At 32.3% G+C, this 19,292-nt stretch overlaps 1 protein-coding gene across 1 annotated transcript in view; it reads right to left on the bottom strand.

Annotated features, from left to right (window-relative positions):
* Nucleotides 1-219: 219 nt before the first annotated feature.
* LOC127719749 (sodium- and chloride-dependent glycine transporter 2-like) overlaps nt 220-19,292 on the bottom strand; it is a 32,080-nt gene continuing 13,007 nt past the window's right edge. Inside the window, exons 6-15 of the mRNA XM_052225993.1 lie at nt 16,548-16,680; nt 15,332-15,466; nt 14,844-14,947; nt 12,236-12,360; nt 11,848-11,960; nt 7,438-7,566; nt 5,480-5,579; nt 4,551-4,651; nt 3,243-3,410; nt 220-2,129 (exon numbers count right to left, since the gene is read on the bottom strand). Coding sequence (XP_052081953.1) covers nt 2,004-2,129; nt 3,243-3,410; nt 4,551-4,651; nt 5,480-5,579; nt 7,438-7,566; nt 11,848-11,960; nt 12,236-12,360; nt 14,844-14,947; nt 15,332-15,466; nt 16,548-16,680 — 1,234 coding nt within the window. The 3' untranslated portion in view covers nt 220-2,003. The remainder of the gene's footprint in view (nt 2,130-3,242; nt 3,411-4,550; nt 4,652-5,479; nt 5,580-7,437; nt 7,567-11,847; nt 11,961-12,235; nt 12,361-14,843; nt 14,948-15,331; nt 15,467-16,547; nt 16,681-19,292) is intronic.

Genomic DNA, 19,292 nt, shown 5'->3' with positions numbered 1-19,292 from the left:
TTTTTAAATGATTGTTACTGAGAGAAAAATGACAAAAGTGTAAGAAAAAAATTACATATATTTGATTTCAAGGTAAAAATTGTATTTATATATCTTTATAAAATATATAATTCTAGAATATTATAAGGTTGTTGTAAGAATATTGTCCGGAGTAGATTTTTACATTGCACGAGCTAGCGAGTGCACTTTATATTCTACGAGAGATGATATTCACAAATCTTCATGCAATAACCTTTTATTTTATATCAAAGCTTGAAAAAGTTAAAAACAAAAAATATGTTTGTCACTGATGACGTCGATAACTTGAAGCTATATTTGTGTGTTACTTTCTGTTGGAAATATTATGTTTCTCTACAATTAAAATGGATAATCGCATAAATATTGGTGAACATTTTCCTCGAGTAGATTTTTATATTGCGCGAGTTTGAGTGTTCAATATTATTATATTCTACGAGGGATAATATTCACCAATATTCTTGTAATAACCACTGTATTGTATAGCAAACATTTTAAAACATATGGTTGTCACAGCTTAGTCACAAATTTAAAGCTTCATTTGCACTGGTACAATATGATATCTTATTGCAAGGTAACTTTTAGTTACGTTCTGTAGGTAGTGTCTTATTGTTATACAATACGAAAACTTCTACTGATTGAAACATTAAATATATAAACAATACAGATTGATAAATATTCACATTTCAAACCAATCTGATCGAAACACAGATGCTTTGTCCCTGCTTCGTTTACCGTAGAATCTGCAAACGCTCCATTCTACTTTCTGTTTTAAAGCCTTTTTGGGACCCTCTAGTTTTATCGAAATGATTCACACCTCTAAAACAATGAAGGCTGAAATTTCATAAGTAAAACGGATTATCATATACTTAGAGCAAATAACTTGTAATTTTTACAGTATGATAATAGCATTAAATTTACATAAATTCCATATTTTCCGTAATGGTGCTGGAATAGGATCCCAGTTGAAGGATACCAGTCCAGTACCCACGAATGAAGTCCCTTAATAAATCTACCATCTTTTAAATGGGATATTGTACCGAGATGAAAATTATGTAAAGATGCTTAAATTTGTAGTATATCTAAAGGGTATTCATTAAACTTTCAACTTCTGTTAAATTTATAGTGATTCTGAAATGTATAGGGTGGATGATTGTCTGAGTAAATGGTCCAAATTTTATTTTCGATTTTAACTAGGAAGTTAATAAAATGACCCTATTAATACTCAAAACAGTATTGCTCTCTTAAATGCCGGTCATGACCTTCCAAGAATTCTCCCAGAAACCATGAAGGGGGCTACTAGTATGAGAAAGTAATTTAAATTTTGCAGTCTAATTTAGGGAATTAAAAATCTGCCCCTCAATTTGGATAAAATTGCATTCGGAAGTAATGGGGAAAGTAATTGGGTTCCCGTTCCTGCTTAGCGGGATGACATGAAAACTTTATCAACTGCTTCCGGTTATTATCGCATGCCTTTCCGTAACTTAATCGAATGGCAATTCGGTGTCACTCGGCAAATTCCGGAAAACATACCTCAATATTACGTTTTCAGTGAAAAAACATAACAAAAAAGGATAGACAAAAACAAATATTATTAAACAGGAAAATATATTTTGAATAATGCAAAACAAATGATACAATAAAATGCATTTTTTCAAAGTTTTAAAAATAGTTCTTGTATGTATTTTTTCTGCTGAAATATATGATAAAAAGATTTGAACTTCTACTTCAGAAATACTAGGATCAATATATTAAACTGTTCTTTTTCTCCATTGTTGAAGCATATGATAAAAGGATCATAACATGTCATTTTTCATATCAGATGTATTATCAGCCCTCGGTCAATATCAGCCCTCGATCCTTCGGCTCTTGGGCTGACATTGAACCTTGGGCTGATAATACATCTGCTATGAAAAATGCCATGTAATAATTAGATAGTATTGTCAAATCATTATAAGTGAAGGGTCTACATTTCAATCAGTTCGGTTTTAAACGACTGTTTTTGTCTCTTCTTGTGACACATAATTTAATTTTTCTAGCTCTGCATTATCATTAATATCTTCGTCATTTGCTGGTCTCCAGGAAGGAAGCGGTTTCACAGAATGTCGAAGTCTCTACAAAGATAAAAGTGAGAACTTTTTTACTTTTTAAGTGTCATTTCCTAGCAATATGTCGATACGCACTCTGTTGGACTGTTACAAAGTAATACCCGACGGTATCAGCAGCTCAGTAGTCAGTGCTTCGTTACTGATATGATTGGTAACATACTATTATAAAATTCCCGGTTGACAAATTATGAAATTGTCAAGAAACTTAGGTTCCTACACCCTCATGCAAAGTTGGGAAATGTCAACTAAATATATCAGTTCAGTTATATATATAGATATTTTAGAGAGAACAGTTTTAGTGTCGGAAAAATCACTAATAAATGAATATCGACGTTGACGCAAATTTCAACTGGAAAAATGTATTAATCGTTCTTTAAAATGGTAAATTAATCATCAGTCATAACAGTGTTACATAAATGTACAAAAAATCAAGTTTCTGATTCTTAAGATTCTGATATCTAACAAAATAAATATTGCCATGATTATTTTATCAATTGCCATTTTCCTGAGTCAAGAAAACGTGTTGCATATTGCACTGTACTAATGCAATCAATGTGACTTTGAGCGTTTTGTGTGTTTTTTGCTGTGCATGTACTGATTTGTGTCCTGAATGGATACCCCTTATCCTTTGATTTTTTTATTAAATGTCTTGTGATACATACTTAGTAAGTTTAATACGTTTGGAGTTTACACGCTTTTGTTTGGTTTTGGTTGTTTCATTCCTTTTTGCTTGCAGCTTGACAGATGGTGCTTGAACTGATATCGGAATACTAGTAGTACCTTCATACATGCACTTTGTGAGCAAAAAAAATGTTGTACAGGTTCCTCAAAAGGAAACTTTTTAGAATAGTTTTCAAAATTATTATAATGAAGCATTATCTTCTATTCACTAAAAGCAAAGTTTTCAAAAGGATAATTGGCAAGAAGAGCACATGGTTGTATTTATTGAGATTTTGGATTTACATTTAATTTTATTCGAGCATCACTGAAGAGACATCATTGGTCTGTATATATATGTGCATATGTTGCAGTAAAATTAATACAGTTGTAAACATTTGATATTGTTTATTGTATAAACAATCTGGGATGTATATTAACTGTTTTGTGTTAGACTCTTACCTCGAAGAAATTTCCTTTTTCCTTTGTAAGTGTATATACCATTACAACAGGAATAGGCACCAGTGATATAAGTGCAATCATCCAACCAATTCCAATAGACCATTTAGGGTAGGATTGGTCCCCATAAGTCACTGGGGAATGCTGAACTAAACTAAAAATCCACACAAACTACAAGAAAAGCATCTAAGTCTAAGATTTACAGGATAAAATAAAAGAAGAATAATTTTATGTCTGTGGACACGAATGCCCCCGCTCAAGCTTTGCAATTTTCTAAGTTAAAAAGAGGCATATCTCTAGAACGGTAAATGACTTGCGGCCCAAATTTGAACTCTGTCTGCTAGTTCTGGTTCTAAGAATTGTGTACGAGTTTCATAAAATTTGGATCAGGAAAACTTAAGTTAGAGTGCGTAAACGAAGAAAATTGCAATTTTCCATATTATAAAGGGGCATAACTCTAGAACCGTAAGTGAATCGCTGCCCAAATTCGAACTACAAATGTATGTCTGTGTGTTTTTGGTTCTTAGCATTGTGTATGAGTTTCATAAAATTTGGACGAGGTAAACTTATAATAAGTAAGAGTGCGGAAACGAATTTGCAATTTTCCATGTTATAAAGGGGAATAACTCTAGAAGGTAAGTTGCTGTCACGAAGCTCTATTTTGTTCCAGAACAAAATGCGACGAAGACTTTATAGGTAAACCAGTATATAATTACTTTTTTAGGTTTAATCATTTGTCCTGAGAGATAAGACAAAGTTGGATTTTAAATCAGTAAAAATCTAATTGTCAATATACTTCAACTATCCACCTGCTTTTCAAACTGAAAGCACATACCGTGGTAGAAATATTTTGCATAATGATAAAAAAAATCATCCATGTTATGGATCCTTTTATGTATATGCATTGTTAAGTATACAGTAACTATCAAAGTCGATAATAATCTTCGCATAATTTTATTTTATTTCAGTGAAATGGTAATAAATCGGTTTACTAAATTATTACTTCGGATATCTAAGACCATTTAGTTAGGGCTTTTTCAGGACATTTTTTTTTCTCGACTTTGATAAAAAACAAATATAATATTTGGTCACTAACATACAGGAACGAGAAATTGTTTTTGATATTATTGTTTCCCTAAATTCAAATGGAAACAAATTATAATAAATTATTGTTTCCACTTCCTGTCTGATGCTAACTATTGTTTTCAAGAAATTTAGAATCTAGGATTATGCTTTTAAAAAAGCCTCCTCCCCCCACCCTCACAAAGGTGAATGGCCAGTACCTAAGCGTCAGAGTACGGTCATACTAACAAGTAAGGCAAACGGGGTAGTCAAACCTATTCCTATCTTCCAGAGTATTCCGAGGCTATTTCCTGTCATCATTTCAAAGTCTTTGCCTAATCTATCGAGTCCTGAAATAATAGAAAAATACATCGTAATGGATACTACAACATGTTATAACAACCCTTTACACTCATGATTTGAATCGATGTCCATTGCAATACGTAGATTTCAAAAAGTATCGACGGGACAATGAAAGGACTTTACAAGGATAACAAAGCGTCCAATCAAGAAATTGTGCATTTTATAGCTGCTTTTATCGACTGGTGGGGTTCGTGTTGCTCAGACTTTAGTTATCTATGTTGTGTTTTTTGTATCATTATTTGTCTGTTGGTCTTTTTCATTTGTAGCCATGGCGTTGTCAATTATTTTCGACTTGTGAGTTTGAATGTCCCTTTGGTATCTTTCGCCTCTGTTTTAAAGAAAATTCTAAGTTTGAGAACAACCGAATTGTCTCCAACAGTTTATAGAATAAGATAATCCTAGTAATCCAAATTTCTATATGTTTGTTGTAAAGGGTATAGAAATTAATTGCAAAACCCCCTTATGGAACAAAACCACCTAAAAAATCAACCAAATAATAATAGTTAAAAGATAAAACTATGTTAAAAAGTAACAATTCAATTGCAAGTTACTTAGTTTATTATCTAAGACATCAGTCAAATAGCTTCTTAGTTATCACATCACTTCATTTGTAAGAACCTAAATGTTTAAAAAGTGAACAGAGCTTTTTTGATCAATTATAAATTCAACTTCGTACTTTATTTGGCCTTTTTAAATTTCTGTTATTCGAGCGTCACTGCATGATGAGTGTTTTGTATAGATGAAACACGAGTCTGACCTAATTTTTTTTAATCCTGGTATCTATGATCAATTTAATATGTAACACTTGCATTTACCATATATCCATGCTAGAACAAACATCTCCATGAAGACAAGGATCATTATTGAAACACTAGCGACATACCAATCCATAAGCTGTAGAACATAGATACCACCCTGAAATGATGCATGCATATATAATGTGTGCCAATAGAAACACAACATCTACATGTATTTTCCATTTAATAATTAAAAAAAACGATGTTCTTTGAAAGTTGACCTAATCGTTCTTAGATTTTGGAGACTCCTTAGAAAATGCATTCAGAACAGTGATCGAGCATTTTTGTTTTCAGATTGACACGTTTACAAATTCCAAATTTTTGATAAAAAACAAATGGAAATGTATACTTTAGATGGCACATTTCCAACTTAATGAACGTCTATATCAAAGACTTTCAAAACGTGATGCAGATACACAATTTTTCTTTGCATGTTGTCCCTTGTTTGGATGAAAATATGTGAGTTTTGATTTTGACCCCTATGGTATTTATCGCATGTTTCTGAACAGAAAAAAGTCGATGCGAGACTAAACTGTTACAGTAACATGTAACCAAATGTTTTTGAAATGCATTAATTGATTGATTGAATGATGTTTACTTTACGCCGGTTCAGCGCAAAAAGGCTATATCGCGACGATAAAATACATTGAAAGAACTTGTTTACTTTTCATTTTTTTTTTTAAAGTGCATCATAGGGGTTTTAAAATACGATGTGTTGCGTTTACATTAATATCAAAAGAGCAAATTGTCACTATTTGTGAATGATATACTTTTGAATTATTTTATTTTATTGTTTTTAGAATGTCATAATGGTACTGCACACACTACTTGAAATTTATTACGATCCGGTGCATCGCTTCAGAAATGCTAGTGTGCAATGCATAATATCTTACATGTGTATAGTTATATACACTTTTCATAGTTTTACGAAAACGAGGCTGGACATGGGTTTTGAAACATGGTCATGCCTACGGCAGTAAAATTCGTGATGACGAAAATATCTGTTTAACGTCCATTGGCAAGTTAAATTCATTTTCGGGACAAAAAATTGTTTATGCAATGAACCCGGCTTTGTACTAGCTTCTAACTTACACACTTTCATTTGCTGTCGAAATTTCAGCACTTCATCCTGGTCGATCCAAGGAACTGATCTAAATTAACGCTTTGGGTTAAATTATTAATTTATCTTCGCCATGAAAAGGCTAAAAATGTGTGGCTCTGGACGTTTTTCTTAAATTGTTTAACATTTCACAGCGGTATACCATGTTACTTCAATTATTCATCCTTTAGTTTATTTGTTTTGTATTTACATTGTATCATAGATCAAATTTATTTGTTCATTGTATGTTCACTGGTGTTAATATGTCTTTTGATTGAGTTAAGCCATATCGATTGATATTTTATAGTGTGTCTTTCTATGTTGTGATGTTACACTATTGTTTCAGATAAGGGTGAAGGTTTGGTACCATTAAAACGTTTAAACCCGCTGCATTTGTTTGCACCTGTCCTAAGTCAGGAATCTGATGTTCAGTAGTTGTCGTTTGTTGATGTGGTTCATAAGTGTTTCTCGTTTCTCGTTTTTTATATAGAATAGACCGTTGGTTTTCCCGTTTGAATGGTTTTACACTAGTAATTTTTGGGGGCCTTTATAGCTTGCTGTTCGGTGTGAGCCAAGGCTCCGTGTTGAAGACCGTACTTTGACCTATAATGGTTTACTTTTATAAATTTTGACTTGGATGGAGAGTTGTCTCATTGGCACTCATACCACATCTTCTTATATCTATTCAAATAAATCGATATAATTTTACGTAACACTATTGACCGACAATGTAGAAAGATATTAGGATAGAAAACAGCAAGGCTTGCTTTTGGTGTTCATTGGTCATGATTATATTTTACAATTCAATACAACTTTAAAGGAACGTTTCTGAATAGACGCTTTAAGTGATATAATTTTACAGAAGAATTCACTTTACCTGCGTTAGACATGTTAATCCAAGTAAAAACCCAGCAATGCAGACGATTAAAGTAACTATGGTTTTCTTTTTATTTGTTCTGGGAAAGTTATCAAATACTGCTACAGTCATCGTTTGAATATGGACCATCTATAATAATGAAAGAAATATAATTCCTAAATGATATCATGCAACCACCATTCCCCAAAAATATATAAGGTTTTAGAATCAGATGAGTTGATTATGGTACTTTACATCAGATCTTTGCAAAACTTCGGTCTGGATTGTGATAGTTTAGTGTCTTTGAAATAATATATAATTAAATTGTGATATTAAATTTTTTTTGCATAACATATGTTTTGTAATTGAAAGGTCCGTGTTACGAAGCGGAATAAACAATAAATCAACTTTTAAAATTATGAATATGCAGAATCGAAGGACAGAACGAAGTTTGCAGATAAGACATGTCAGTATTTCGTAATAATCATTTATAGTTTTGAAAGGTATTCCTAAAATTTGATACAACTATGTATTTTTTAAACACATGCAAAGTGTATTCGCGTAATAGCGAATATAACCAAAAGTACCTAGTGGTACATGAGGTTGAGGGTCATAGATTATTGTATTGAATAATTTCAAATTTTCTAAGTTAATTGATTGATATATCTTCACAAAGATTTGCAGTTTAAGACAGCTTGCCTAGTAACATCTGGAGATGACAATTCCCTCGACCTTTCTCTTCCCCCAAAAAATTCCAATAGATCGTTTTGCTTTAATGAAGGTAAGTTAATGCCAATACAGTCAGGACCAAATTATTCAAGATGTCAAAAATCAGAATAATGACAATCAAACGTCAATTGGTCTAATGTGGTGTACCAGAAATTTTATTTCTCTAAAAGTAAATTGTACATGAGAATTTCTTAATTCAATTTTGGAATTTACCTTGAAGAACGTAATCCTTATTTTGTTAAAATAAAAAAAAAACAAGTTGCTTTCTTTAAAAAAAGAAAAGCAATACGTGAACCCAAGACCGCTGACTGGTCACCAAAAAATTCTTGCTAAATTTTTGTTTGCTTTTGAATTGAAATAATCTGGGAACAGTATATGTTCCTGAAATAATTGACTGTGAATAGAATAAAATAATGATGATGTTAAAACACCTTTATTAAAAATATGCAATTGTGTGTAGATTCTAGCACAAGTTAGTTGAAAGCAATGTTGGATTGTTGTGAATAGAAAAGTGTATATATACAGCTTCTTTTTTAATATACATTTTAAAGCTCGACTATTTTATTTATTACTTGGGAATGTACATATTTTTTTCATAACCCTTTGTAAATCCCAGTTTCTACACACCGGATGTCTAATTCAAATTGCACAAACCAATCGCAATATAGATTTAAGCACTCAGTTTGCTTAATAATCTGGATGCATTTATTTTATCTATCATATCTTCATATTTTGTTTCCTGCTTGGATGCCTTCTATTATTCTCAACTCGTTACTGAAGCTGTCTGTACTCATGGTAGATGTTGTATAGATAAATTTAAAGTCCAATGTTCATGTGAAGTGAAACCCTGTGGCATGCAACTTATATAAGAAGGTTTCGTATATTTTTTTTGAGAGTAACACACCAGCTTCATTGTGACCTCTTATATAGAGACTTATTTTGGTCTCATAAAAATTCTCAAATTTTAAGGACTTCCTAATTTTACTTAAATCAATCCAAATATTCACAGGAAAACTTGGTTTTGAAAAATATCTAATTTTCAGAAGTTTTATGAATACCTAAACATACTCTCAAAAGAACCAATTTATATAAAAAGATCGGTAGATATAAAAAGATACCAAGATTAAAATGTTGTACGCCAGACGCGAGTTAAGTCTACAAAGAATCAACAGTGACGCTCGAATAACAAAAAAGTTAAAAAGGCCAAATAAAGTACGAAGTTAAGTAATCTATTCCTTAGATAGAAAATCCTTAGCATTTCGAAAATGTCAAAGTTTAAAATAGGACAGGGACTGAAAAAAAAAAGAGAGAAACAGCTAGAGGTCAGAAGAAATGATAACCGTGCTTGAAAGTCAAATGTCAAGCTCTTACTGCCGTGTCCTGAATTTTAGATAGAAAAGCGAAAATTCGCATTTACGAGTGAAATCAATATTTATGCATGCACGTGGTATTTTTGCGCAAGAAATAGTTAATAGACAGCATTCGCACTGATACTCTGGATAAGAATACGCATTTGTACCAAAGTACAAATATTTAGATGCTATAAGGTTGAACTTTTAAAACAAACAAACAAAAAAAGAATTACATACCTGTTAGTGATTTTTTTCCGAAAATCTAGAATATTATTTTATAATATCAATAAACACAAACGTCAAGTATTAACGGATGGGCATTTTATTTATCAAACCAATCTCTTTTTAAAGTCTAACAGTCCACTATATGAATATATTGCTATACAAATAATAAGCAGAGACTTATAAATCCATTCTAAAACAGTATAAAATAATTAACATTATGATAGTAACTAAATTTTGTTATGATTATTGTAAAATATTATTTACGTTTTTGTGACATGCAAGGATTTACTGTCCTTGTGAATTGAAACCATGCAAGTATTTTTTTCATTCACGACCGTTTAAAATTTAGATATTTAGCTAACTTTGGATAAGCATCCCTGCTCATTGGTACTCATACGTTGCATATAATTTTCATAAATGTAATGACTGTTCAAACCTGTGATACATAATGCACGTATATATGACAATTTTAACTATCCTTTTAAGAATAAATTCAGTCTCAGTTTAAACTTAATAATGAATATTCTCTTAGTCTGGTAGTATCTATAAATGAAATTCGATATTTTTGACAGAAAAGTCCTTTTGTTTGATTATATTTCTGCTTTCCGACCACTGTGTTTCCGACTGGCCTAAGATAAATTGAAAAGAAATATCGTTTTCTTAATTTTCTTCATGCTTTCCGACATTTACCCATGCTATGATTGAAATACAAAATATCAAATTATAAACGTACAGAAATAATCAGTTGATTCTGGTTCATTGTATATCAATAAACCGTATTCCCAGGTTTGTCATAATGCACAACAGCACGCTGTATCAAATACTACAACACAACGCGTTCAGGGTACGTCTCAAAGCATGAATTATAACAAATACAAATATTTATTAGCACAAACGCAATTACAATAATTGGCAACGGCCCATACAACTAGTATACAAATAGTAATGATGCAGCAATTAAACAATACTACATAGCATATTAATAGGCACATTTCGAACAATGAAATTTTGCAGTTATATATATATTAATATACATAGGTTAATGTAGAATAGGCTACTTAATTCAAATGATTGATTAATAAAAGATGATATTAATCTAAGTGTTTTTCTACACTTGCTATTAAGTAGTAGTTTGATATATTCATCCTTAGTTTTGGATTGTTTGTCATAATTTTTAAAATTGGACAATTTTGATATAAGTACATTTCTTTGTGATTCATATTTTGTACAGCGCAAGATAAAATGTTTTTCGTCTTCTATATTATTATTATGACATAATTTGCACAACCTTTCTTCTCTGTTAACTCGCAGGTACCTGCCTCTTTCAATTTCAAGATTGTGTGCACTTAGCCTAAGTTTTGCCAAAGGTGCCCTATCTTTCAACATATTCATATTATATAATTGCGTTATCATTTTACTTGATATTTAATAAACATTCACATTATTAAAGGCAAATAGGTTCTAACGTATAAATGATTTTTTGACTGCAACCTAATCTTTATTGTTTTACTATCAAATCTACAGATGAACTTTGATTGTTGAAATATACAATGTCACGTGGTAGCATATCCCTAGAGGGACCGTATCAAAGACATAAATTATAGCTACCTGTATAAATGATCGAAAATTTTCGAGACGTTCCGAGAATCTTGATTTTGAGGATATCGAGTGGCCCAGAGGTACTTCCAAAACTCGCCAATATATAAGCGTGAACCCCTCAGGGGGTTTCACGCAAAAAATATATGAATTATTAAACTGAAATTACTAAATTTGGTTTCCAACTTTTTCTTCAAAGGAAGACATTTGATTGACCTTTTTTTTTAACATGTGGACTACCGAATTTATTCCGTTTTAAACTGCTTTGAGCGCTTTTTTATGTGAATGTCCAGGTTCAATCGTTCTAAAATGTAGGGACTTATAGATGGGTAAAAAAGGGGTTTTGAAACCCAAACAGCCTGCGGTAAACTAAGGATATGGCCTGCAACATTATTAAGAGCCAGATTATAATTAGCCAAGAGAGAGACTCTTTGTACATTTAAGAAATAAGGTCTGCGACATAGATTACGACCCCCGTTTTATACATCATATTTACATAATGATCTTTAAGCATAACTTAATAATTTACCTGACTATCTAATCCAACAGTAAATAATGTGAGGAAAAATAAAACAGACCATAATTGAGGCAATGGCAGTGACGCAAGTGCCTCTGGGTATACCATAAAAGCTATGCCAGGTCCTACAAGAATAAAGTAGTCAGCATGTTTTGTTTGACATTTTGATTCTGTGAAATTTAATATCCTTCGAACAAGGCGAAATTCCTAATGAAAATAATTTGTGGAGTAAAAATCGATGTTACAATTTTGTTTTGTCTTTCTTTTCTTTCCATTTTTTTCTGACTTCATGTGATTGATAAAGTAATGTTGCAATTTAAAGCATTGTAAATTTGACCAATAAAAGTTTTTAAGGTAATACTAATAACAGACATAACACAAATCTAAAATACAAACAAACCTTGCGCAACAACGTCGTTAATTGCAACACCAGATTGCTTTGCCATAAAACCAAGGGTTACAAATATAACACATCCAGCAAAAAAACTTGTCAAACCATCTAATACTAATAAAATGATAACATCTCTGAAAATTACACAAAAATCGGTTAAAAATGTTATGAATGACTGGAATGGACTTCATCATGCATTTAAATTATTGCTGAAAGTTCACATTATGCAATAAAACCTGAAGTAAACTTATATTAACGTTTAAATATAACTACTATAGTATTAATGTATGGACTTTTTCATATTGGCCCTGTAACATGCCCGAGGTATAAATAATGGCCAAGGATGGTTGTAATGGCCCCGAGGCAGCGCCGAGGGCCATTACAACTGTCCGAGGCCATTATTAATACCAAGGGCATGTTACAGGGCCAATATGAAAAAGTCCATATATTGATACTTTTATTAACCAACCAAGGCAACTTCATTCAAGAACAGTCTTCGAGTCTCGGATCCAAATACAGCTAACCACGAATCTATAACAGGACCAATACAAAAATAAGCCACTTCATAACACTTTTATTACCGTAAATGGTTTTAATTCTTCGATTAAACAAAGAGTACGAATCTTACCGTGAAGAAGATACAGGAAATTATTCATAGCTGAACTTGTCTTTTCGCATTCACGATGGATTTTTGGTCAACATTGTCAGATGTAATTTCTGATTTCTCTTCCAAGTACTTTATTTTATGCTATTACAATTCATTTCATCTAGCAAATATAAAGTAGCTGGGAAGAATAAATCAGACAGTTTAACTATTCTTACTCTGAGTAGTCTGCGTTCTGATAACTGATCAACGGAAATGAAACAGTGATAATAATCGAAAGTCGTACTCGAAAAAGGCTGTGTAATATTTTCGTTTCAAGTCGTTACAAAACACTGAACATCATTTAAACTTTTTTTTTATGATATTAAGTTAAAAAAAAATTGAAAAAAGTTGTCACTTATTTGAAGAAATAAACGACATTTTGATTTAATCGATGTCTCGTTTCATCTGTTCATAATGCATGGCTGTGATTTCGTAATGCACGGGTGCGATTTCGTAATGCATGACTGAGATTTCGTAATGCATGGCTGTAGCAATTTCTCCGTTCATAATGACCAGTTGTCGAAATTTTCCTGTTATAAAGCATGGGCATTTCTATACATATTGTAGTAAGTTGGTTAATAATAACATATATAGAACATTTTAATTTTACGAAGGGGGAGGGATCGTGGTTTTTTGTTTTTTTTTTTGTCTTCTTTTCTTTTTCGTACACATATTCATAAGAATTAAAGTAGAAACCACACAGACAGTGACAACAACAAAATCATAGAGCGACAAACGACATCAAGGCAAAAAAAAGGGATGCAACAACAAAAAACAGTGTAGGGAACTGAAGATTAAGCAACTCACGGTAAACACGAATCACAACAAAAAACGAATGTGAAAACCTTTAATGTGTTCCGAAAGGATTAGTAGATTTGTTTCACCAGTAGCACTTGCAAAAACAAAACAACCAATTTTATAGAAGTTATCTGGTGTAAGAATTTTATAGCAATCACTCAAACATACCGTAATACTATATCTGCCTGAAATTCGTGACCTTGGTTTTACTCTTATTGTAGTTCAAATATATCCAGTTGAACTCTCTTAGAATATTTTAAGATGCATGCATGTTCAGTCATATGGTGCTCACTGATGTTTTAAATTAACTATGAGTTTTTCGGTGAATTCAGGTAGGGAAAAAATACAACTTAAAGTATTACTGGTTGTTGTTAGTTGCATATTGTGGCAAATGTTTATAGATATAAGAAGATGTGGTATGAGTGCCACTCTCCATTCAAGTCACAATTTGTAAAAGTAAACCATTATAGGTCAAAGTACGGTCTTCAACACGGAGCCTTGGCTCACACCGAACAGCAAGCTATAAAGGGTCCCAAAAATGACTAGTGTAAAACCATTCAAACGGGAAAACCAACGGTCTAATCTATATAAAAAACGAGAAACGAGAAACACTTATGAAACACATCAACAAACGACAACTACTGAACATCATATTCCTGACTTATGACAGGTGCAAACAAATGCAGCGAGTTTAAACGTTTTGATAGGTACCAACCTTCACCCTTATCTGAAACAATAGTGTAACATCACAACATAGAAAGACACACTATAAAATATCAATTGATGCAAGTTTAGGATTTGTTGGATAATGACATAATATAAAATTAGCGATTTCTATACCAAGTGTTTGGATCTGATATTACGATGACCAAAGAAATAAAGTTGATGAAACAGCAGCCTCCCGTTTTTCAATGATTATAGAGTTTTGTGTTTTCACAAGTGTCTTGTGTTAATGCGTCTTACCCGATCGGATATTACCCCGTATGTATATTTACTGTAGAGCCAAACGAATTTTCGACAGTTAGTGGTCTCCTATCGGACGGAAGATACATAAGTAATCATAACTCTTTCTATAGCTATTCTTGAGGATTGTGTACTGAGTGTTTAACTAGAATGTATATTCACGACTAATAGGAGTCACACGGCATAATGACTTTTTTTCTGTAATTGTACCTTTTAGTGTTATTATGGAAGTTGTTATAACTAGCCAATGTCGCAACACCTCCCCATCCGAGTCCTGCCGAGTAAAATATTTGCACTGCAGCATCTCCCCATGTCTTAAAAAGATTAAACAAATAGCAAATAATTAGAAAAATTGTCAAAATAAAGAGAACATTTTAGGGGAACGTGAAACTCATTGCACATATGATTGAATGTAGGTGGTATCACACATACAGTTCCGATCAAAAGGGTTTTTAACTAACTGATTTATTATTAGAAAAATGAAGCTGCATATTTCTCTATTTTTTCATCTTTTTTAAAACACTGCATACCTTATTTTTCTAAGTCCACTTGCATGCCAAACTTTAATAGGACAAGTAAATAAACCCTGTATAGTATTAAGTATAATTTCTTTAACGTACGGTTTTGTCAAAGATTAATATGTACATTAACGTACTTACATTGTATAATAATACACAATAGTCCGCTGATATACCTACTGAAAATTTCCACAGTTGATCCCATCTAGGTTTAACAAAATACAGCAGACCTTCACTAGCCCCGTCAAATAATAACCCACGAATAAGAAGTATCGTCAAAAACACATACGGTACTGTTGCTGCCACATACACAACCTGTAAACAGAATTACATTTTTAAAGTTTTTTCTAATGTTGTGTTGTAGACCTTTAACAAACCTGCTTAAGGATGTTCGCTCCTCTTGTTTTTGAATTTTTGCCAGATATTCGGAATCCTCTGGTTTTATCCATGTAGATTAAAAATTTTGCCCACTAACCCCTACTTTTCTTTCCATAATTTGATTACATATAGTTTAAAATGTCATCTTTGAAAATCTTTTAAAATCCTTGTTATTTTTTCATCGTTTTTGAAAGAAAAAAAGGCGCCAATGTTAAATGTACGAAAAATCTAGAGAGAAGTATTTCCCGCCAAATTTGCAATGGCTTATATCTCGAAAACAAGCACACGGACCCTTCACTTTTTTCTGCTTTTTTAGTTCCTTTATTTATATACTATCAATTTATAACAGTCTTTTAAAAAGCTTGTTATTTTGAAACAGAGTAGCGAACATCCTTAAATATATCTTTCGTAATGATAACCATTGATGAAAGATATGAAAACTATTGTTCTTGTATACGTACGTAGATATCATTTAGGGAACGACCATTTAACAACAGGGGGTGGGGGTGGGGTGGTATGGGTTTTTCCTAAAAATATATTCTGATCCCCAACTTTATGAAAAAAAATATTGTATAGTTCGAACCTTGCTTTTTTAATAAAGAAAAGTGAAAATCATTTGACGTTTTTAAAGCAATAATAGCAGATACTTAGTATTGATAACGGTCCATAGTTTATTAGACTGAATGTATTTGTTCAAAATAACTACAGCAGCTTAAAGCTAATCAAAACAAGTCAATAATGTTGATTCTTAGACGAACCGTAAAGGTACAAAAAGGAAAATTTTAAATTGAGTCTTAAATATACGACAATAGAAACGATTTCAACCATGTCGTAACACACTTGCCTTTTAAGGTGGCGATGTTCGGAAATCCTCTTGTCGTACCCTATGGAGTGGACATGGCACAAGTTGTAAATGAAAAACATCTCACATCTTTCAACGCAAGTGCTGATTTTTTTTAAAATTATTATTAATCTCAAAATAATTTAATGCAGTATGGTTCTAACATTTTAGAATTACCTTGCCAGACGTCTCTATTCCTTTTATTAAACAAAGAAATGCAATACCCCATGCTGCTAAAAGACACAACACAAGCTGCCATCTTAAACCACCTGGCTCACCTATGCCATCTGTTATTTCAAGAACTTTATTTCTGAAAGTAATATTATGAATATATTTTTTTTTTTATTATTGTTTTCATTTTATCATTGAGCATCTTTGTTTAACTTTCTCCGACATAACAACAAGAAGAAAAGGAAATTGATAAAACGGAGGCTGCCATATAATATAAAGAAGAAAAGGAAATTGATAAAACGGAGGCTGCCATATAATATAAATAAGATGTGGTATGAGTATCCATCTATGTCACAAGGTGTAAAAGGTAAACAATTATAGGTCAAAGTACGGTCTTCAACACGGAGCCTTGGCTCACGCCGAACAGCAAGCTATAAAGGGCCCCACAAAGACTAGTGTAAAACAATTCAAACAGGAAAACCAACGGTCTAATCTATATAAAAAGAACGAGAAACGAGAAACACTTATGAACCCCACCAACAAACGACAACCACTGAACAACAGGCTCCTGACTAAGGACAGGTGCATAAAAATACAGCGGGTTAAAGCCAATATTTATGAATTGTTTGCTACTGTGATGCCAACATTCAAATGATTGTCATTTTATCTGAGTTTTACTATCATCTTAAATCCTATACCCCAATATACATAAAAAATATGTTTTACGGGTTTCCAATTTTTTCATTTCTACACCCTATTTTCCAGGGGCAGTTTTCCGTTACTAATCCCAGTCGAGTCACATTGAGGAAACTTCATGTAGATTTTTGATTGGTCGACTTTAGTACACATTATCAAAGTAGTTTGTCATATTTGAATAGATCATGTTCGATTAATGACAATATTGTACGTTTGTCCTATTATAATACATATTAAAAAATATCAAGGCAACTAAAAACTTTTTTTTCTCCATTTTTTTCTTTGCAGATGGCATAGGCCTTTTGACCTTATTTCTGTTATCAATGTATACTACACTCAGGGGGACCCGGGGGGGGGGGGTAGATTTCCTTATAATATGTGATAGGATGTACCACTGGAATATGTAACATTTTCAGCTTGAAAAGTTTGAATAGATGGGGAAACCTATCAAAAATATATGATAAGGTCAATAAAGTTCCTATTACTTGTTATATGAAAATCCCAGTATTTTTTTTCACAGCCGTAAGTACAAATTACACAATGAATCCTCAGATCTGAGCTCCGAGCAAAGGCGATATCTTCTCGATTATGGTATTCCACTTTTCAAACACACCACATGAAGCCCAAACAATATGGGAAAAGGTTACATTTTTACCTACGCAATACATGAAAAGGTATACATTTTAAAAATCTAAATTATATGAAACGGCTGGGGTCAACGAACCCCAGCGACACCCCTATCAATTAAGTATTGAAGCCCCCCCCCCCCCCCACCCGGAGATACAACATAATTTTACAAATGGGTGTCAGCTATCGTGACCGCTTATGACCTACTGTCAAGTTTAATGCGACCTAGAACTGTGAATGAAATTTGTTAACGCCTTAAACAAAAAATAATTTATTCTAATACAATTCACAGTAAATCATAGTAAATTCATATTTAAATTGTTCGCATTGGGGTCATGTTTCAACCGAGTAGTATACTCCTTTAATTCAAATATACATCAAAAATTGAAACACAGTTTTAATTTTTGATTTTTGGAGTAATACTAGTAAGTAATGATCTTACTCCATCCAAAGGGTTAAATCCTAAAGTTGGCGAAACTAATGAATTCGAAGTTGAATATGAAAGTGCCTAAGATATAGAATCATGTGCAAAACAGTGTAGACGAGACCATTGATTGGCGCGCTAAAATACCCCATTGACTGGGTCAGATTAGGTGAAGGTTCGTCTGTAACGCCTACAACTCACGACATATTTATTATAGACATTCAAACTGTGGGGTTGCCAAAGTATATACTAGTATACGAACTACAGTGCACAGTATATTATATACATATTTTATTTGCGATCATAAAATGTACGAAGTCGTCCATTTATACTATGTAAATTGGGTCGATTAAAAAAAATGAATATGTTTCTGTTGTCAAGGGTTTTTCACAAGTATAGTAGTTAACAGAAAAGTTCACCAAACTATACATTTTACCTGTTCAAAAACGTAAATGCAAATTTCACAAGGCTTAATCCTAATAGCCCTATTAGACATTTTCGAAAAGTCGTCTACACTGAATTTTGAATTGTTGAATCAATTATTATGACATAAAAAAGCAAACCCAAAATGAAATCAGTATTTTTTTTTCGTATGAGAATTATGAAAAAAGGAACATTTCATTATCGCATATCATTACCGGAAATCTGACTTTCATCGATCAAAAACTATTTCTCATGAGAATTAAAATGTTAACAGTCGTACATTTTAGATTTTTTAAAGATTAAATGGGTAAAATCCGGTCTGAAGTTGTACAAAAAAAAATGTATATTTAGTTCATAGTACGTTGCTTTATATGACCGTATCCATGTAATCAAACATACATGGGGATCTTTCCATGTCTGGAATTGGACAACAGTTATTTTATTTCGTTGGACAGTCAAATTCGTGGATAAAGCCAACAACGGAAACCACGAAAATTGGTACCCCACGAATAAAAGTACTTTCACAGTATTTTCAGTAAAGAATTTGTGACATTCCATCTGCTTTTTTTTTATTGTCTCCG

The sequence above is a fragment of the Mytilus californianus genome, unplaced genomic scaffold (genome assembly GCF_021869535.1).
Source record: "Mytilus californianus isolate M0D057914Y unplaced genomic scaffold, xbMytCali1.0.p SCAF_11, whole genome shotgun sequence".
In the NCBI taxonomy this organism is placed as follows: Eukaryota; Metazoa; Mollusca; class Bivalvia; order Mytilida; family Mytilidae; genus Mytilus; species Mytilus californianus.
The sequence above is the reverse complement of the archived record's forward strand: the minus strand, read 5'-3'. Positions and strand labels throughout refer to the sequence as shown.